The sequence below is a fragment of the Carcharodon carcharias genome, chromosome 23 (genome assembly GCF_017639515.1).
Source record: "Carcharodon carcharias isolate sCarCar2 chromosome 23, sCarCar2.pri, whole genome shotgun sequence".
NCBI classification, from domain to species: domain Eukaryota; kingdom Metazoa; phylum Chordata; class Chondrichthyes; order Lamniformes; family Lamnidae; genus Carcharodon; species Carcharodon carcharias.
In genome coordinates this window covers 30,432,416-30,453,653 of record NC_054489.1, presented here as the reverse complement: position 1 = coordinate 30,453,653, position 21,238 = coordinate 30,432,416, and the positions used below count along the sequence as shown (strand labels likewise).

General features: G+C 40.5%; 1 protein-coding gene across 2 annotated transcripts; it reads right to left on the bottom strand.

Annotated features, from left to right (window-relative positions):
• Positions 1-1,132: 1,132 nt before the first annotated feature.
• On the bottom strand, positions 1,133-16,551 carry tmub2 (transmembrane and ubiquitin-like domain containing 2). Of its 2 annotated transcripts, XM_041173454.1 has the most exons (5): positions 16,392-16,542; positions 12,303-12,411; positions 11,225-11,845; positions 3,275-3,572; positions 1,133-1,265 (listed from the first exon to the last, which is right to left on the bottom strand). In XM_041173454.1, the coding sequence occupies exons 3-5, from the start codon at positions 11,821-11,823 to the stop codon at positions 1,155-1,157; spliced, it is 1,008 nt and encodes a 335-aa protein (XP_041029388.1). In that variant the 5' UTR covers positions 11,824-11,845; positions 12,303-12,411; positions 16,392-16,542; the 3' UTR covers positions 1,133-1,154. The 2 variants fall into 2 exon arrangements, with proteins under 2 accessions (XP_041029388.1, XP_041029389.1); XM_041173455.1 differs by lacking the exon at positions 12,303-12,411 and having other exon boundaries at positions 16,392-16,551.
• Positions 16,552-21,238: the final 4,687 nt, after the last annotated feature.

Below are 21,238 nucleotides of genomic sequence, written 5' to 3'. Positions count from 1 at the left end.
GGGTGACGGTTGGGTGTTTTTGTGACTGGATGCCTGTGTCCAGTGGAGTTCCACAGGGATCGATGTTGGGTTCTTTGCTGTTTATGGGATATATAAATGATTTAGACTTGAATGTAGGAGGGTTGATCAGTAAGTTCATGGATGACACGAAAATTGGTGGGGTGGCAAATAGTGAGGAGGATAGCCATAGATTACAGGAGGATATAGATGGGCTGATCAGTGGCAAATGGAATTTAATCTGGATAAGTGTGAGATGAACTTGGACAGGACAAACAAGGCATGGGAATACACGATGAATGGTGGGACCCTGGGAAGTACCGAGGATCAGAGGTACCTTGGTGTGCATGTCCACTGGTCCCTTAAGGTAGCAGGACAGGTGGGCAAGATGGTTAAGAAGGCATATGAGATATTTATCCTTGTTCTGTTGGAAGGGTCATGAGGACTCGAAACGTCAACTCTTTTCTTCTCCACCAATGCTGCCAGACCTGCTGAGTTTTTCCAGGTAATTCTGTTTTTTATGAGATATTTGCCTTTATTAGCCAAGTCATAGACTATAAGAGCAGGGAGGTCATGCTGGAACTGTATAAAACGCTGGTTAGGCCTCAGCTAGAATATTGCATGCAGTTCTGGAATCCGCATTATAGGAAGGATGTGATTGTACTAGAGGGAGTGCTGAGGAGATTTACCAGGATGTTGCCTGGGCTGGAGAGTTTTAGTTAAGAGGAGAGATTGGATATACTAAGGTTATTTTCCCTGGAGTAGAGGAGATTGAAGGGGGACAGGATTGAGGTACATAAAATTATGAGGGGCAGACAGGAAACCAGGGGGCATAGAGTTAAGGTGAGGGGCAGGAGACTTAGAGAAGATGTGAGGAAGAATTTTTTTCACCTGAAGGGTGGTGGGAATCTGCAACTCACTGCCTGAAAGGGTGGTAGAGGTAGAAACCCTCATAACATTTAAGTAGTATTTGGATGTGCACTTGCGATGCCATGGAATACGAGGCTATGGACCTAATGCTGGAAAATGGGATTAGAATACTTGCTTGACCGGCGCAGACTTGATGGGCCAAAGGGCCTTTTTCTGTGCTGTAGACCTCTATGACTTTATAAATGAACCACCACAAACTCAGAACTAGTTTCTGTGTTTAATTACATTCAATGAGCTGTTATTGCGAAACAAAGGGAGAACATTTCAGAAATGCTACAGATTTTAACCCCAATATCCCAATGCCCTCCTTCAGCACAATACAGGTCTGTTCTACAGATCTGAAAAATAAACAGCAATATTTTAAAATCGCAAAGGCACAAACAACTTTTAAAAAGTTATAAAAGCAGCAGAGATACTGACAACTCCCTCTGAGCACCCACGATACTGAGTCTCTTTTTATGTAGCCACGTGCTCCCTGACCTTCTAGTCACAACCCTCCCTCTCCCTTCTGGGTGCCTCCATATATACATTGGGGTTCATCAAACTCCCACCCACTCTTACTAGGTACCAGCCAGCATCAAGACGACCTGACTTTGGAGGTGCACTCCTCTTCCTTAAGGTTTTCTGCTCCCCCCTATCAGGGATTTGCCACAATATTTTTTCTTTCCCAAGCACTCATTAAGGTGACTTTTCCTACCTTCACCTTAGGCTTACACCAGATTATACTTGATTTTTCTATTGAAAATAACTCCAAAATAAGCAGCCCTTTCTTCATGAAGGGTTGTTTTAAAATAGTGAAGTCTGAGAAGTATTAACCTAAGCACAGATCACTTGAGCCCATCTTTGCTGCAATTCCTGTGGAGTTTTAGACTCAGTGAAAGGGGCTATTGAGCACATTTAACCTACTTATCAGACAACAAATTTAAGTGAAATACATCTTTTTACAACATTGAACCATGAAAGCTATGGTTTTAAATTGGTGAGACATTCTAATTAAATCTCTGCTGCTGTTGTATTCTCTTTAAAGCACTATGCCATGTTTTACAGTTTGTAACTGGTTTCTTGGTAAAACTCCCATTTCTGATTAGACAAGTTCTTCCACCTTCCACTGGTCCACTTTTTAAATATTTGCTGCCTTTTCTGGTTGTAGAACTTTCTTTCTCTATAAAGCAGTCTAATTTGTACATTGGCTAGCTTCCCACTCCTCTTTTCTCTCTCAAACGCTGATCTTTAACTGCAAGTAGTACTATGTAATCTTAGGATAACATGATATGATATCAGGAAAGCAGTCATAGAACAAACCAGAGATTAGACACATCTTAATATGGTTATGCAAATACAATGGTTGCTGCACCGTAACATGATCAAGCAATTATAAAAAAAAAATCATGTAAATATTACATAGCCTGACATTCAAAAAAATCAGGGGGTAAAACTCGTAGAATTGATCATCTGTTGAGCTGCTTTGCCAACAGCCATGAATAATGGCATTGAGTGGTTGTGGACAAGGAAGGGTACATCCTTTAATATGGTCTCCATTTCCCTAGCTTTTGGAGACCACTGTAACAACATAACATAACACCTTCTTTGTCCACCGAACAAGGCTTTATCTCTTGGTGCAATGATTGATAGCTTTTATATATATCATGCTTTAATACGGAGACACTCATCACCTAAAAACAACCTTTAAGGCTTACAAGCTGACTACTGGTGCTGTAAATATAGTGGAGCTTGGATAAATGCATGCCTAACACATGGCAAGTTTCCATTCGCTGGCACTATAAAAAATCCAATCACACATACCTTCAATGCCATAGGGGCTAGGATATTTCTGAGAATCAAGGACAATAATCAGTGAGTTTAAAACTTGAATTTTTATATAGGCTGTTTAATCTTCATTGAATGCAAAACCTGGTCTTCTTTATTCACGGTTCCTTAAAACCTTTTGGGGGGCAAATTTGCTTTGCATTTATCAGGATTCGACTGTGTAAAACATTACCTGGCTCAATGTAATCTTACCCTTTTATAAATCAACAGTAAAAGTCCCCATTCCAGTCTCTGCTTAATTGTAAATGATCATCTTCCTAGCTAGGCTTTTTAAAAAATTTATATCATTAAATGCTAGTAAGCAACAGCATGGTACTCAAAAGTCAGTGCCAAGCTGGATCCCCAATTTTTTTTTTAAATACACTGGTTCCACATCACATCTTATTTCAACATCGACCAGTAACACCACATTCAGTTGGGGTGGATAAGCAATGATCAAGGTGAACGAGAGAACATCACTGTGCCTTTATCGACCATAAATGCCGAACACAAGAAAACTAAAGAAAACAGTAACACCAACCAGGGAAACTGTGGCTGGTGCAGTGAAGAACTGACGGTAATTGATGCGGTAGTACCAGACTACAGCAAGCATGATGACAAAAACTGGGATCATCAGATTGCCAACGTTAAGGGCAGCTTGGTTCTGTTCCACCACGGAGGAAACAGCAGGGCCAGGGGAGGATGAAGTCTGCGAAATGTGACAGTGGATGACACAGTTATCTGTGATGTTGAGGGAGCCAAGGGTGCGGGACTGGTCCTGCAGAAGCTGGCCCTGGTAAATGAACTTCATTTGCTGCTCTTGCCCTGGGAAGTATTTGCTGGGAAGGAGGAGAAAGGGGACACAAAAACAGGGAGAGAAAATGGAAAGAGGCGAGTCAGGAAGTTAAAACAATTTTCATAAGCTCTAAATAGAGAAATAATGCTGAGGTCAGACAATATATTAGCATTAACAATGACAAAAAGAAAATCTAAACTCAATTATAGAAGATACTTCCTGGTTCCATGATTTTGTTTTGTCAATTTTCTCTTCTTCACATGAGGTTTCTGACTTCTTCTTGGGGTATTGCTCCACAGACATCAGGCACCCTTTCGCACTTTGTCCAAATACCCAGAGAGCATAAATAGTAAGCAAAACTCGTGGCACTTTCAGCATGGGTTGCTATACAGCAATCAGTGAGAAATACTCCTTAGCTTCATGGAGGTTCCACTATCCCAGTTGAGATCAACTAGCTCAGCACTGACTGGAGATTAATCTTGGCAGCTTCCTGATTTCTATGGCTCAGTTACAAGATATGATGCCAGACTCAGAATTGATGTAACTCCTGCTCCTAAATGAACAGCTGAGCAGCTGATTTCAAACATACCATATAATTAAATCCCACAACTCAAAATGAGCTATCTTTATTTATGATTTTAATAAGATTTCAGGTATTGAATAAACCGTATAAAGTAGACTGAGAAGAAATGTAAACTGGAAAGTTTTGTAGCCACATATTCTTACTTGCCCTCTACTTTTTTTTTGTTGTACCTGCTACTTATCTTCATTGAACCCCAAGTCTCATACAAACTGGCTCTGATGAAGTCTGTCCTTCACTCCAAATTACAGCCATTCATTTAGGAATCTAAGGGTAACAATCTATTTCCAGAACGCTTGAAATTATTTTTGACATAACTTTCAATACTTAACTTTTAAAAATTTCTGTATTTGATAAATTGTCCAACAAGCTGATCTGCTAGCCTGGCCTATGTTGTCCATTTGAAAAGATCATTCATTACAACAGCAGTAGAATGACTCACTTATTAATGGTGATTACTAGGAGCTGCCAATAAATTCACAACTTCTCATTTTCACTATTCTAATGTTATTAACAATGAAAATTGTTGCCGGCAAAATGGAAAACATTGTTTGGATTAAACATTTTAGGCTAGAAATTACTGACGATAATGTTACTGCACTTGTGACTACTGCTTTTGAAAAGATAACATTAACCTGCTGTAATATACATACACCGATGTGTGAAGTGTTGCTCCAATAATAAGTGTTTGAATGGAATAGCATTAACCTTGCCTTTAGGCTTTCCAAATGATAAAATATAATTTATATTCTCACAAAATTCCATGAAGTTATCAGCTAAAACAATAGCAATGGCTAATTATTTCAAACAGCGAATTTAAGATAAGTATTAAGTCAATTATGATGTTCCCCCTCCCTCATTCTCCATAGATTCTTCCATTGATCAGGACATGGTTTACAGTTAACATTCAATGTTAACTATTTATCGCTACAGATGTTAAATCCTTTCGCTGAGGGCTTCTAGTCTGTGGAATTCTCTTCCCCAGAGAGCACTGGGGGTTGGGTCATTGAATATACTCAAGGCTGAGTTAGACAGATTTTTGATCGACAAGTGAATCAAGGATTATGGAGACAGACAGGGAAAGTGGAGTTGAGGGCACAATCAGATCAGCCATGATCTTATTGAATGGCAGAGTAGGCTCGAGGGGCCAAATGGACTATTCCTGCTCCTAATTCTTGTGTGATTTAAATGTACTGTAATCAAGGATATGATTAATAAAAAAAAAAATCAAGGAGGGCAGTGACCCTTGACTTGCTCCAAGCAACAAGGGACCAATTGGTATCAATTCACCAAGATGAGATTGTAAAGTAGAACACAATAGGCCATGAAAATTTAAGGCACCAGGAAATGGCACCAATGGAAGGAGGCTATTAGTATCCACGCAAAATATCCTAGGGTACTAGGAGAGAAATTTTAATTTTCAAATTCTAATAAAATACTTCCTGTTTTACAGGAAGGAATGAGCAACTGTTCTGAGCAGTTCCTATTTTATTGCAACTGTTTCTTATTGGCCTTTTCAGTTCTGGAAAATTACCTTTTAAGCCCATTGTGAAGGATGCGGGTGGGTAAATGGGATGGGAATATGAATGCCCAGATTCAGAAGGCATCAGAGAGAAATGCCAAAATACTAAAATGTCTCTCTACACAATTAGCAAGGAGCTTTAGTTACATGATTGAATTAGCTTTTGCCATGCAAATCCCATAAGCTGAATCATAAACCCTTCTTGATGTATCATGCAAGATCTATACACAGGCAAGGTAGAACAGAACACTTGATATATTGCTCTCCCAACCACCAGTTCAATTCCTCATCCCTACAAATTTCTCCTTTCCAATCCTGAAGATGATGACTTCTATTTAGTGAGATGCTACCACTGGCAGCTCTTCAGTTTCACCCAAGTCACTACAAATATTCTTCCTGCACAAGCCCAGACAATCAATGCAAGCAGGCCGTTATCCATGGAAGAGCCTGACCACATCTTCATTCAATGCCTATATAGACAAATTACCCAGCAAGGATTAGGTGGGGGGGGGCTTTACGAGCATGATTCTTGGCAGATTTCCCTTTCCTACCCCTGGGCACAAATTTAAATATATAATTAAAATCAATACAGCATAATATTCCAACTATACACAAAAATTCCCCAGAGACTAGAAAACAGCAAGGAAAGATTTTTACTATCTAGAGAATAAAAATTGTTTATTTTAGCCGGCAGATCGAAACACTGAGACTTGCTAAAGGTAAGAGACTTTTCCTAGCAGCAGTCCTGTAGACATTGTCCAGCATGGCCTCCAGGTCACAGAAGTTAACTAATGGAATGACATTATTTGGTTTCCTAATTCAGTAAGCAACAATACATTAACTATCACTTTGTCAGACTCTTTCAAAATAGGTGACATACAAACCCCAAAAAATATTAAGGCCTGGATATAATAGCAGATAGGGCCATTCCATCTACATCCAAGTTGATGGTCTTCTTGCATTCATATATTAGATTCTCTGCTCTGTCTGTGACCTGTATAGAGGCAGTTAAAATGTAGGGATCTTAGAGTAGGTGCATAGGTTTGGCCTTCCTCATTCTTCCAAGGATGAATCAGTTGGTAATTCTGTTGTCTTAAAAAGAGGGATTCCGCCCTCACTCAAGGGTGCAAACACATAGTCAAAGTTGACACTTCAGTGTAATAATTAGAGAGCACTGCACTGTCAGACATGCAATCCTTTGGATAAGATGTTAAAGTTACACCCCATCTGCCTACTGGTGGTTCACATGGAAACTAAAGAACCTACTGCACTACTCAAAGAGCAGGCAGTGTTCCTTTCCAATGCTCTTCCAGCCAACACCATTAAAACCAAATTTTACTGTTGTTTGTGGGACATACTTTTTACACAAAATGACTCTGTGATTCACCTTCATAGCAAATGTGGCTACACCTCAATGTAATATATTGCACATGTAGCAATTTTGGATAATCAAGAGATATGTACTGTATTATAACTGTATATATACTGCATTATAAAGGCCAATTCTTGCTTTGTAAAATAACTATGCCTTGGACCTCAGCTTACACCCCATATGGTGTTTGAATTCCACACTGTGCAAAGATTTTGACTCCATCTGCCCTATAAGGGGTGCTAGATGCTGACAGTTGGTCCTACAGCTAAAGATGCTAAGAAAAAAAATTGATTCATTGCTACTAGCTTTAAAATTAGTGAATGATGATAAGGGCAGTGGGCAAGGCTCAGGCTCAGGAAACTTGCATTTAGAAATAAAGTACTTTCAGACTGAGAATCTATAAGTTGTATTTTGCAAATAGCTGCAGTTTTTGGTGCAAGGGAGATACCATGCTCTGAAATATGTTAGTATGGAAGAATTTCTAGAGTTGTTAAAAAAAGACACAAATATTTTTAATCAGGCTCCAAAAGGGATTAACTTTTAGTTTACAGGGACACAAAGCAAAGCCTTTGAATTTACATCCTTGCAGTCTTCTGACAAAGCGATCCAACAAGCCAACTATGTAAGTAAGGATAGATATGCAAGTGTCACAGCTGTAACTGGGTTGCAATAACAAAAGTTCATTTCATAAACAGTTTGGGGCATATTTACAGCTCACTGGGAGAGCTAGTAACTACTGTCTAGGGAATGAAATATTTAACAGTGCCACAGTTGAACCACATTAAAAGAAAGTATTTTCACAGTCCAGTGCAGTCAGTGAATCTCCAGAGCAAACTATCTGAATTATGTGAAGCCATTCGGTGTCCATCCTTAGAAAGAATAAACAAACTTGCATTTATGTGGCACTGTACCGTTCATGCCCTCAGCACCTCCCAAAGTGTTTCTCAGCTAGCACATTAATTTTGAACAATAGTGACTGTTGTCATGTGGGCAATCATAGCAACCAAGATACATTTTAAGAAATTCATAGGCACAGGACCCTAATTATTTGCAAAGCTCACAAACAATGTAGTTTTATTACCATGTCTCATCAAATCTCCCACTCATGCCCTACTGAAGCACAAGGTTCATTTTAGCTGCTAAAATGCTTCCAGATTTAAACACAAGTACTGTATATACTCATGTAAAGGTCCATCTCATAAAAGTTGACCCCATGAATTTTGGCCAAAAAATTGTTCTTAAAAATATATACCTCATATATACCCTATTTTTTCAGGGATTAAAGACCAAAAATTTCAGAACTGAAGTACAATCTCTATGATCACATCAAAAACCACAATTCATTAAAAAAAGTAACAATTTCCTCCAGTTCCTATTTGCCAATTAAGGCAGGAAGAATGCAGATCAATTTTGATTTTTGGAAGCATAAAATGGCAGATGGGAGAATTACAGAATTGTTACAGCGCTGGAGACCACCATTGGGCCTATCATGTCTGCACAGGTTCTCCGAATGAGCAATTCACTTTGTCCCATAACCCTGCACATTCTTCCTTTTCAGATAATAGTCTAATTCACTTTTGAATGCTTCGATTGAGCCTGCCTCCACCACACTCAGGCAGTGCATTCCAGACCTTAAACAACTGATGCGTGAAAAGATTTTTTTCTCATGTCCCTTTTGCTTCTTTTTCCAATTACTTTAAATCTGTGCCCTCTTGTTCTCAATCATGAGTGGGACCAGTTTCTCCCCATCTACTCTGTCCAGACCCTTCATGATTTTGAATACCTCTATCGAATCTCCTCTCAGCTTTCTTTTCTATAAGGAAAATTGGCCTAACTTCTCCAATCTATCTTTATAACTGAAGTTCTTCATCCCTGGAACCATTCTCATGAATCTTTTCTGCACTCTCTCCAATGCCTCACAATCTTCCCAAGCATTCAGAACCGGAAGCAATACACCAGCTCAGGCTGAACTGTCATGCAGACTTGAAATGTTACCTCTGTCTTTCTCTCCATAGATGCTGTCAGACCTGAGTTTTTTCAGCATTTTTGTTTTTGTTTCAGATTTCCAGCATCAGCAGTATTTTGACTTTATCTTAGCATATGAGTATTAGATTTGCCAGAGAATGATCCTAGCATCACATTAAGGTCCTGATGGCAACATTTTTTTTTTATTTACCCATTGGATGTGAATATCATTGGCTAGGCCAGCATTTATTATCCATCCCTAATACCCTTGAGGTGGTGGTATTGGTGAGCCACCTTCTTGAACCGCTGCAAATCGTGGTGCAAGTCCACCCACAGTGCTGGTGGGAAAAATGTTCCAGCAATTTGACTCAGCAACAGTGAAGGAATGGCAATATAGTTCCAAGTCAGGATGGTGTATGGCTTGGATGAGAATTGTTCCCATGTTTCTGCTGCCTTTGCAAAGGGCAGGTAGGTGGTAGAGGTCGCAGATTTGAAAGGTGCTGTCAAAGGAGCCTTGGTGAGTTGCTGCAGTCCATCTTGTAGGTGGTACATACTGCTGCCACTGCAAGCTAGTGCTAGAGGAAATTAATGTTTACGGTTGTGGATTGGGTATCAATCAGTTGGGCTGCATTGCCTGGATGGTGTCAAAATTCTTGAGTGTTGATGAAGCTGCACTCATCCAGACAAGTGGAGGGCATTCCATCACACGCCTGGCTTGTATCTGGACAGGATATAGGGAGTCAAGAGTTGGGTTATTCACCACAGGTTTCCCAGCCTCTGATCTGCTCTTTTAGCCACAGTATTTATATGGCTGGTCCAGTTAAGTTTCTGGTCAATGGCCCCGTTTCCCCCACCATCCCCCCCAGACAGTTGACGGTGGGGTATTCAGCAATGGCAATACCCTTGACATAAAGCTGAGACGGTTAAATTTCTCTTGTTGTCGATGTCGTTGTCTGCCACTTGTGTGGCACAAATGCTACTTGCCTAAGCCTGAATGTTGCTCAGGTCTTGTTGCATGCGGGCACAGAATGCTTCAGTATCTGATGAGTTGTGAATCATACTGAACATTGTGCAATCATCAGCAAACATCCTCACGCTGACCTTATGGTGGAGGGAATAATTAAGTAGTTAATGATAAGGTAGTGTCCTAGACCCAGAGGAAATCCTGCAGCGATGTCCTATGGATGAGAAGATTGGCCCCCAAACATCCAAAACCATCTTCCTTTGAGCTAAATCTCTGAGAGGAGATTTCCACCACCAAACCGCCCCCACCCCTCGATTTCCATTTGCTTCAATTTTACCTAATTTGCTATATGTCTAATAAAAACTTCAACCTGGTCAAAGTCATCTTCAAAATCTTAATAAGTTTACAGAACAACCCAAAATCCTCTGCTAATTATGAATGGAGTTGGCAGGTTACTGGAGTTAGCTCTAAACAAGAAGTGGCAACACAAGTGCAGCTATTTGAATTCCTTGTCTGAGAAAAATAAAATTCTTGCCTTGAGGAATTTGGGCATGAATCTGACAGATTATAACAGTCACCTGCAGGTGAAGTGCACAAGAATTATGAACTGGTTGAATGTGCATACAAAATCTGATTGTTAAAGGCAGCTGATGGACTAGTCCCACAAAACTCCTTGTGACATTTTCCACCAAAAGGGAAGGGCAAATTTTTATTAAAGATAAAAAGATTGGCTTTTCTGAAGGAGAGAGATAAATCCTTGGGAGAATCCTGAAAACTTATCTTGTTAATGTCTCACAGAGTGCAGAGCTCTCCATCAGGTAATTCCGAGTCACCAAGTCCATGGATTGTCTTTGAGGTAGGTCTCATTAGTATCTGAGCTGGAACTTTGAAAAGCTTCAAAAACAAGGATGGCGAGATGCAGTCCTTCATCAAAAGATGCCTATGGCAGGTCATACCTGCTAAACTTGCAGCCAGCAGTGACCAAACAAGCTCCCAGGTCTTTGTCAACTCAGATGACTGTTTCCACATTTATAGTATTTTAACCATTCTACAGTGAACAGATTAGTCTATAACAGATAGCAATATTTTACAAATAGGTTTGTTTCATTTTCAAAAATTACAAATTACATTGTTGCAAAGTAATGTTTTGAAAATATTTTTACAATTTAAAATTTATCAGCATTTTAAAAATAATTTTAATTTGGCATTCCAGAGAGTCTACCAGCAAAGCACTCTGCGATAATGGTGCTTTTAAATCTTCTGAATAATCTTAACTTACAAATATATCTTACCTCTTCAGAAACCCAATAGTATCATCTGGCTTCACTCGTGCAACCTCTTCAGTGTCATTTAAAAACTTCAGCCGCACTTTAATTTGCCCTTCGCCCTCTTCACCACTATCCACTGTGTGAGGGTGAACGTTACAGTTCTCAGGCATTGCCCGGTCCAGTCCCTCTCCAGCACTAATTGCACTGGTTGATGCTCTCTTGCGTAAACCCTGTATGTTCAAAAGAGGATCGAGACTCGAATCGGTTAAATTGGAAGCCCCTTCAATTGGCACCTGCTCACTTGTGGGTCCATTATTTCCAGGTGATGCTCCCATCCCAGAATCGCCTTCTTCTTCTGGTTTCTGCTCAACAGGTGCAGTGGCTGACTGGGTTTCATCTGCCTCGGGTGTTGCAGCATTTGCCACATACCTCTCTACACTGCTTAGACCCACTAATGATGAGTTCCCTGTCGTAACAATGGTCCCAAATATTTGATCACTACGATCAGCAACATGTGTGGAGAGCCAGGCCAGAACAAGCGCCAGTACCAGGAGAACTATTCCACACAGAATTGTGACTTCATCACCAACTCCTTCGATAAATGACATGGCGGTGGTGTCCATTTATAGAAAATTCTCAAAAATACTAAGGGAAAATGAAAACACTGTCAATAATGTGTTGTAATAATGTAGTCTGTCACTATAACACAATTTCTTGGCATCCTTAACACTAATAAACATCTTTAATATTCAAATATGTCTTGCTGTTCAACTACTGATTACAACCTATTCCTGACAATTAGGTGAAATTTTGCATTAAAAATTCTGAGTCCTTCAATAATTTATAATTAGCAATGTAAACAAAATATTAAAGTGGGGATTAAAAAAAGTTGAAGTATTAGATAATTTTGTTAAGCAACTGAGTCAAGACAAGTCAGATAAGTTACTGAATCTGACAATGTGTGGAAATTCAATAAAAACATGACCAGAAAAAGATCCTTACACCATCACACATTAATTTACCTCAGCCAGCTCTCTCAATTTGGGGGGCTAGCAATCAAACAAAGTTACTCAAAAATCAGATAGAAAAGTAATTATTGTACCATGTTGCTTGCTTTTTCTTTAAAAGGGGCCAGCCATTGTGGAGGATTCAACCTTTGCAAAATATTTTACTTTTGAATTACGTAGCTGTCACAATACACTAGAAAAAACCTAAGCAAAGATATAAAGAAAAATTATATCAAAAGGAGAGAGGTCAAGGTCACACAATACATTGGGATAGCATCAGCACGATAACAAACTTAATTAAAGATTTTAACAGCCAAACACCTGAGGCAAGACTAAGCAAATCAGCAGTGGCATGGAATGATCTTGTAAATTAAGGCACAAGGTATCTCATGGTTGGTGAGCATCTTGACAAGGAAGAAGCCAAGGAGATTTACCCTAATATTGGTAGAGGTAGTTGAGACAAGGTGAATTTTCACTAGAAAAGGTCTTAGGAGCGACTTACAGTTGCAGTTGAATGAATATTTGCAGTAACACACATACAGAATTATAACAAAAAAAAGAGAAAATGGACGAACAGTACAGCAAGGGGAAACACAGATACAAATGCTTTGCTTTCTCTATCCAGGGAATTGGAGGGCAATAACATATCTTGAACAGCATAATCAACTGCCTCATTCTTTAAGAAATTAGATAAAATGTGATAGGTTGGTTGCTATACTGTATCATAACTTGCAATGGGCTTAACCACTTGATGTGTAATTTCAGTTTGACTAGACTACAATGAAGATACAGGAGTTTTGGGAATGGAGCTCATCTCTTCAACTTCTCCAATATTAATCTGAGTTACCCAACAGTAGGCACATTGGCATCTGGTAGGTACCATGAAGAATTTTTAGTTGCATCTCCTACTGTTAGTTGACAGTGGAAACAAATATCAAATAATGTCCATTAGGATTTCCTTCTTTTATCATGCCATAGCAGCCATCTTGAACACTGAATTGCCAACTATCTGAATGATACCATCTGAAATGTAACCACATCGCACCCCCACCACACACACACACACACCCCCAACCCCCCAACAACTACCAACTATCTCAGCTTTGAAATTTTCAATTGACCTGGTCTCAATAGTTTTCTTTGGAGGGAGTGTGCTCCAGAGTTCCACTAATCTTTGTGTAAAAAATGCTTTCTGACATCACCTCTGAACTGCCTAGTTTTAATTTTATTATGCCACTTTATTCTGGACTTTCTCATCAGTGAAAATAGGATAAAGAGAGAAGAACTATCAAATCCTTTAATCACCCTGAACACTTAAATTCAACCACCCCTTAACCCTCTATATTTTCAAGGGAATACGAGTTCAGTTTATGCAGCATATCCTCACAATTTAACACTTTTAGGCCGTGCATCATTCTGGTGAATTAGCATGGCATCCTCACTAAAGCTAATTATTCTATCCTGAAATGCGGTGCCCGGAACTGAATGAAGTACTCCAGATGGGCTCTAACCAGAGAACTGTCCAGCTGTAACATAACTTCCAGCCCTTTCTAATCCAGTTCTCTTGAGACAACAGCCAACATTCCATTAGCCTCAGTAGGTACAGTAGAAAGAGCTTTCTTTAGCTCCTAATTCATGTTACGCTGGACCTGAAAGTGTTTAATCTTGATAGTGTCGGCAAGAATGGCAAAAAATATTCTACTCCCTACATAAACATCTCCTACCTCATTGTTGTTCAATCTGTGGCCCTCCATGGTAATTCAAATCCTCGAAGCCTAGACCTATTTGCTAATCTCCATGCTTTTAAAGCATTACACTCGAAATATGAAGAACTGATGGATTTGTTTATTTTAAATTATCATTTGCTGCCTTAGTCTCTTCCCCCTCCCCCAGGGCCTACCATATTACTGTTATGTGATTCCACATTTAGGCAGCATTTATTACTTAACAACTTGCTCCAAACCTTTAACAAGCACACAGCCAATCCTAATTAGCCCAATGCTTCAGCATTCTCCCGTCAATCTTATCTCGCCCATACTTCAAGACTCCTGTCTTCGCCATGTTCTTAACAAACACCCTTTATCCTTCTGTCCTCTTAGGTTACCATCTTATTTTCCAACCACCTCTTCCCTCTTTAAAGACCTCAAATTTGTTGTTACAGCCCATTTCTCAATGAGCTACTCCCCTGTCATTCTCTCTTCAAATCTATTAAATTCAGTTTCTGCCTTGACCTTAGACTTCTGTGCTAAAAGTTACCAATGACATACTTTGTAAATTTGTCCATGGTGAGTTCTCCTTGTCCCATTTAAACTTTCATCCTGACAGGGCTAATTTACTCTGAGAATTACTGTTGGTAATGTCTGGTAAAGGCATTAACTTATATAACATTGCTCTGAATGCTATTTTAATGAAGCAATATCCTATTTAAAATAAAGCAGTTAGGGATCTCTATTAAAATACTGGGCAAGGGAATGCCAAACAAACGTGTCAACTGGTTATCGACTAATATCACCAACAATCAACATTTCATACATCTCATCTCAAATTGCATCACAGAACATAAATAATCTTAAGACCCTTCAGTAATGCACTGCTGTGGTCCACATTCTTAAAATAAAGCTAACAGTACCATTACTATTTGCCTCTATTACGACAACAATAATAATCAAAACAGCAGCATATCTGATATTGGAATGAGGGCTCCGAGCTGTTTAAAACACATACTTTATTCCTACATTTCTATTTCAACAAGACTTTAAAATTTTCATTGTAACATTAATCTTAAGTAGTAAAATAACTTGTATTTTAATAACATTTCTCAAGTCAAGATAATTAAATCAATATATATTTAAGTCCTTGCCCCACATTGAGACACAGTTACATAAATAGTTACAAAATGTCTGTTTTGTATGAAACAATTAAATCCCTGCAGTATCACTAAAGCATCATCCAGCAAGTCGTATCTCTGCATTAATCTTTCTTCCAGAGCCCTGAGGTTTATCAGGAGTAACATGGGACCAGGGGTAACTGCATTGCCTTCTTGACTCAGTAAGAGATGGATGAATGTAGAAAATACATGAGGAGGAGCTGAGGGATGCAATTCATTTTCTAGATGTAGGCTCAACCAATAAACATGACTGAGTGTAAATTATGCTCAACATAAGTGGGATGTGGATTACACTGCATGGTTCAATACTTACTCTATTAGCTCAGTAATTAAAATACGAATTCAATAAAAGTTTTACGCTGTAGCTGAATTAATGAAAGATTTTGGTACTGCAAAATTCTTAGCTATACATCTTCATAGAAATAAAAAAGTATACCATAAAAGTCAGACTATCACAGTCTAAAAATTACCTTTGTGCGAGTGGGCAGGAGGTAAATCAAAGGAGTTTTTGATACCTGGCAGGTTATTAAGCATCAAGTGCCTGGTACAACACATGCTGTGGTTATAGCCAGTCTACCCGATTTAGATTTTATGGGTTCTTTATAGTAGGAAATAAACTCTTCCACAGTTAAGAATTGTTCCTTGATGAATGGACAGTTTTCAACAGTCCAGATTTTTGGAAACATCTCATTGTGATTACAGTACCTTATATACCCCACCCTTGAACCATCTCAGTTGATTTCTATACCAATTCAAAATTCTTGCTGTATACTATTTTCACAGCACTTTTTTTCAGAGTTTGATGATTCTGTAATTCTGCACCACTGGAGTTTAAGACATTGGATTCCAGGAGGTTTTATGGCCACAGTATCGTCTAGAATGACCATGGCTTTGCCCACAGAGCATTACTCTGGTCAAGTTGCCAGAGTGGTGCAAATCCCCCACTGATGGTTCCGTAAAATTGAAACGTTGTAAACTCTGCTGCCCTTCCGCCCCGCCCCAATCCCTCCATCTGAGGGGTTGGGCAGGGGCAAACACTTCGAGTTCACAATTCTGCCCATTCAAAGGAGATTATGTTGCCCGGCAATGGGACGGATTGTACCCAGACCGTGAAGAGGGCTCGGCCTCAGTGCTGCCCAGCCCCGAGCAAAGCTTCCACTGACACAGTGGCGCGGCGCGACCCGGTCCGGTCCGGTCCGGTCCGGCCCAGCCCTCCGCTGCAAACCCGGATAACTGCACACATAGAATACAACTCCCCCGTCCGTCGCTCCGCAGCAGCCTCCCCGCCTGACCTCACCTGTCCCCTAACACCATGTTCCCGGGCCGATGGGAGTCGAGTCCCTGCGAAATGTCGGCTCAGCAGATTCCTCCCAACCTCCACCGCCACCATCAACACACACACAACACGACGTCACCGCAACCTGCGCTCCTCTCACCCAGCCGGGCAACGCCATGACGTCACCGCAACCTGCGCTCTCGGCTCTCCTCTCACCCAGCCGGGTTGCGCCATGACGTCACCTCAAACTGCGCTCTCGGCTGCGCTCCCTCACCCAGCCGGTCTGCGCCATGACGTCACCGCAACCGGCACTCTCGGCTGCGCACTCGCACAGCCGGGCCGCGCCATGACGTCACCGCAACCTGTGCCCTCCACGCACAGACGGGGCTGCGCCATGGAGTCACCGCAACCGTGCGCGAAAGCGAAATGTGTGGGTTGATCTCCCGGACGTTTTGAGCCAATAGCAGCTTGAATGAAAACTTGCTGAGGGGATTGGCCATAGACAGCAGCTGGGAAGATCCAGTTAAAAGAAACACCGGGACCTTTCTGCCCTTCGAGTTTAGTGAATCCCGCCAAATTTGCTTTTAGGTTGTAGCTGGATGCAGCACAGCAAAGCCATTAGCCCAGGTCTTGTACCATGGAAAGAAGGCTTTTGTAACTGCATTTCCGCCTATTAATTATTTTAACCCAATTACCCTGCTCGTTGGCTTAGGATATTGCGCTCTTACTTTGTAATTATTGTCACTCTGCATTATTCCTTTGTACAACTTTTATTCTGTTTAATAAGACTTGCTGACGTACCCTATTTATACTTGGTGTATTATGTGTGGGATTCTCTATTCTTTACTTGATTCATTATCAGTCGATGTTATTCGTTTTATCTGTACCTTTATGAAACAATGTAACTTCATCTGAATAGGAACAGATGGAAATGTGTTTGTACTCGAAAGAGTTACCCTAACTGTCCTTGTTATTCTATTCTGTTTGTTTGCTTTGTCTTAATTACTGAATGTTGAACTGTGCATCTAGTAATCTGATTTTTTTCTTTGTACTAATAACCAAAATCGTTCAATTCAATATATCACAGCTCCTTTAATAGAGAGAGTCATGACTGTTGTAAGGTTGGCCGAGTTGCTTCTATTGTTATAAAAATAAAAAACTGCAGATGCTGGAAATCCAAAACAAAAACAGAAATACCTGGAAAAACTCAGCAGGTCTGGCAGCATTGGCAGAGAAGAACAGATCTTCTCCGCCGATGCTGCCAGACCTGCTGAGTTTTTCCAGGTATTTCTGTTTTTGCTACTATTGTTGATAGACTTAATCAGCAGACACTCCTTGGGTGGAAACATTAAGTTTATTTACAGGTACACAGCAGCAACTACAGGTGTGCTTTCAATTCCAACTCTACACTGACTGCTGAGGTAGCCCATGCTACTCTCCTATTGGTTATTACAGATCATGTGTTCTTCCTTAACAGGTATTATTCTTAAAGGTATGTTACACTACATAAAATCATAATTACTACATTCCTCCCCCTTTAACTTGGCCATACATATATTTGCAAGTACATATTTTTCAAGACAACATAATATTTACACTGGGTAAGGAATTTACAAGTACAGTCTTTCTGGTGGTTTCCTGATACATGTGGAACATTGCAGCTCCACAACTTTCAGATTCTTTGTCAGGAGACTCCTTTTCTGGAGTTTTCAGAGGTGCTTCGGTGGGCATTTGCATTTCTGTATCCTCAACTCTTACAGGAATATCAGACATGTCTGTCCTGGGCAGAGTATCCTCAAGAGGAAACAGACCCGGTCATGATCACTGGTAAAACCAAATCTTGGTGATTTGCCTCTCCCTAAATGGTCAACATGTTTACAAATAACCTGTCCTTCCACCTCCACGTGGTAATTTAGAGGTCCAGTCACCGAACTTATTTCACCCGGTAACAACTTTGGTCCTTCTCCGAAGTTCTTCATGTATACCGACTCCCCCACATTAAATTTCCTCTCACGACTATGGCAGTCCTGTCTAGTTTTCTGGCTTCTTGACTCCTTTCCACCTTCCCCTCTAACTTCAGCATTATTAATCTCAATCTCATCCTGAGACAGCGTTTCAAAATAACTGCAGATGTGACACCTGTTGTTGTGTGAGGGGCTGTATTGTAATGGAAACGAAAGTGTGTTTAGCTTGGTTGCCAAAGAATCACCAGTTAGCTTTTTCATGCCTGCTTTGAACGTTTGAACCGCCCTTTTGGCCAGTCCGTTTGAGGAAGGTACGGTGCAGTTTTTACGTGAGTGATACCGTTGAGACTGATAAACCATCGAAACTCAGCACTCATAAATGTCATGCCATTATCAGAAACGACTAATTCTGGAAGGCTGTGAATGGCAAAACCTTGACGTAGTTTCTCAATTGTAGCAGCCGACGTTGGTAACTTCACCTCATATACGTCCAACGATTTTGAATGGACAATGAGCGGAAACATTATTCCCAGGAAAGGTCTGACGTAGTCAATGTGTAACCGCACCCAGGGTCTACCTGGCCACTGCCATGGGTGGAAGGGAGCTGTCACTGGCAACTTTTGCAGTTTCTGATATTACACACTGTGATTTACTAAACTCTCTATTTCGCCATCCATCCTGGGCCACCAAAGATAGCTGCATGCTATGGTCTTCATTCAGGAAATTCCTGGATGTGCACTGTATACTTCAATTAAAAGTGGCTCCCTTCCTGTTGGAGGAACAATCACATGTGCATCCCACAATAAGATGCCATCCTGGCTGGCTATTTCATGCCTTTCATGCTGAAATACGGTTTCATTCATTCAGATACGGGCTCCTGTGACCAGCAATGCAGCACTTGTTCTCATGCTTGAGATAGGACTGGGTCCCGACTCGTCCAGCCTCTGATCTGTCGAGCACATACCGCTGAGGAATCTAAGAAATCTAACAGTAAAACATGTTCTGGTGGAACTGGGGAAGCTCATCATTTGCTTGTAAAGGCAAACGACTAAGGGCATCTGCATTTGCGATTTGATTGCCAGGCCTATGTACGAAAGTGTATTCGAATGCTGCCAGAATTAAAGCCCCATTAGTATTTCTGTATCTTCTTTCTATGTGCCTTCTTCTTTCTAGCGCAGACTTTAATCTTGGCCTTATATTTGACTTCACTATTGACCAGACTTCTCTCAGATGCAAGTTCAACTTGTCCGAGCTCAGTAGCTGAGTCTTCTAAAATTACATTATCTGTCTGCTTCTTGGAAAATTCTGCGACTTTAGCTTCCAAAGTCTCTTTGGCTTCATTTAGCTGATTCTTCAGCTGTTTTGTCTTTTTTTTGTATTTGTTTTCTGCCTCCTGCAAAATTGAACATTGTTGTGTCTTCTCTGCCAACTCATTCTTCAGTTTGTTCAGAGAAGTGCTGAATTCTTTCTGTTTCTCTTCATACTTTTCCAGAGGTATAAACTTTGACCTAAGGGAGTCTTGTAGTGTGTGAAGGTCTTTTAACAGCTTTTCTTTTTCCCTGCAAAGGTTGCTCACTTCATCTCAAACTCTGTCATCAAGTGGGGTCTCGAGTTTCTTCTACTGTTCTTCCAGGTTCTGGCTGCAGACAGACAAGTTATTTCTTCAGGTTGTTGAGCCCTGACACACACATTTTTCAAAACACGAATGCTTCCAGCTTCCTTTTGGAATCTCAGTGGCCAATCAAGGTTGATTTCCCTTAGCCAATTTCACCTTAGAAGGTTTGATCCTCTGCCTCTCAATACCAACACTGGTAGCTTTGCCGATTGGCTTCCATAATAGATAGTTACTCTACTTATGCCTTTTACTTGAATATCTTCACCCATCTATGTTTTGAGCTTGGCAGCTGTTTCTTCTAAACTTAATTGATGTTCACCATTATTCTGATGTCTGGAGGTATGTTCCCCAATTACTGTGGTGGAAGCTCCTGTGTCTACTTCCATTCTAACAAATTTGCCATTTACCTTGACTGTGACAAATATTGGCTCTGTCTTTCCAACTTTCAGATTAAACAATGAATAAATTTCTGCATTTGTTGATGTTTCAGGCTCTTCTACGTTGTAGATTTCATTGGGCTGCTTCTTTCGTTTACACGTCTGCTTGAATCTTTCGTTGCACTGCCTCATTATTTGTCCATTTCCATTACAGTAAGAGCATTTGATTTTTTTAAACTGCCAATCGCTAAAAGACTACTCGTTTCCACCTTTATTGAAATTATTCTTCAGTTTCGCTGCTAAGTAATTTTTCTTTATTCTTCCGCTAGCAGGGGCTGTTTCCTGCTTTTCAGCAGAGTCTTGCATTTTCATGCCCTTTTCGGCAGGGGTTTCCCACCTGATGTGGAGGACAGCGTCATTTTGCGCACTCTGTATTGCTTTCGAATCTCTTCCATGGCTAGTGCCATTTCTGGTGCCTTCTTGAAATCCAGATTCACTTCGGACAATAATCTTTTCTGAATAGAGTCCTCATTCATACCATGCACTAAACGATCCCTGAGCACATCATTCAGAGTCATACCGAACTCACAATGTTCCATTAACTGCTTCAAATTTGCCACGTAACATGCAATTGTCTCACCTGGGGCTCTACTTCACGAATTAAACCTCAGCCTCTGCATCGTGACAGAGGGCTTTGGTTGAAAATGACCCTTCACAAGGTCCACCAATTCGTCAAATTTTTTGAGTCACTGGGTGCCATCAAATTTGAATCAGATTGTAGGTTTTACTCCCACAAGTACTCAAGTGGATCACTTGCCTCTTCTCTTCACCTGCAATCTCATTCGCTTGAAAAAAGGATGTGAGGCTTTCTATGTAATGAGGCAAATCATATGTGGCTGGTTCAAAAGGATC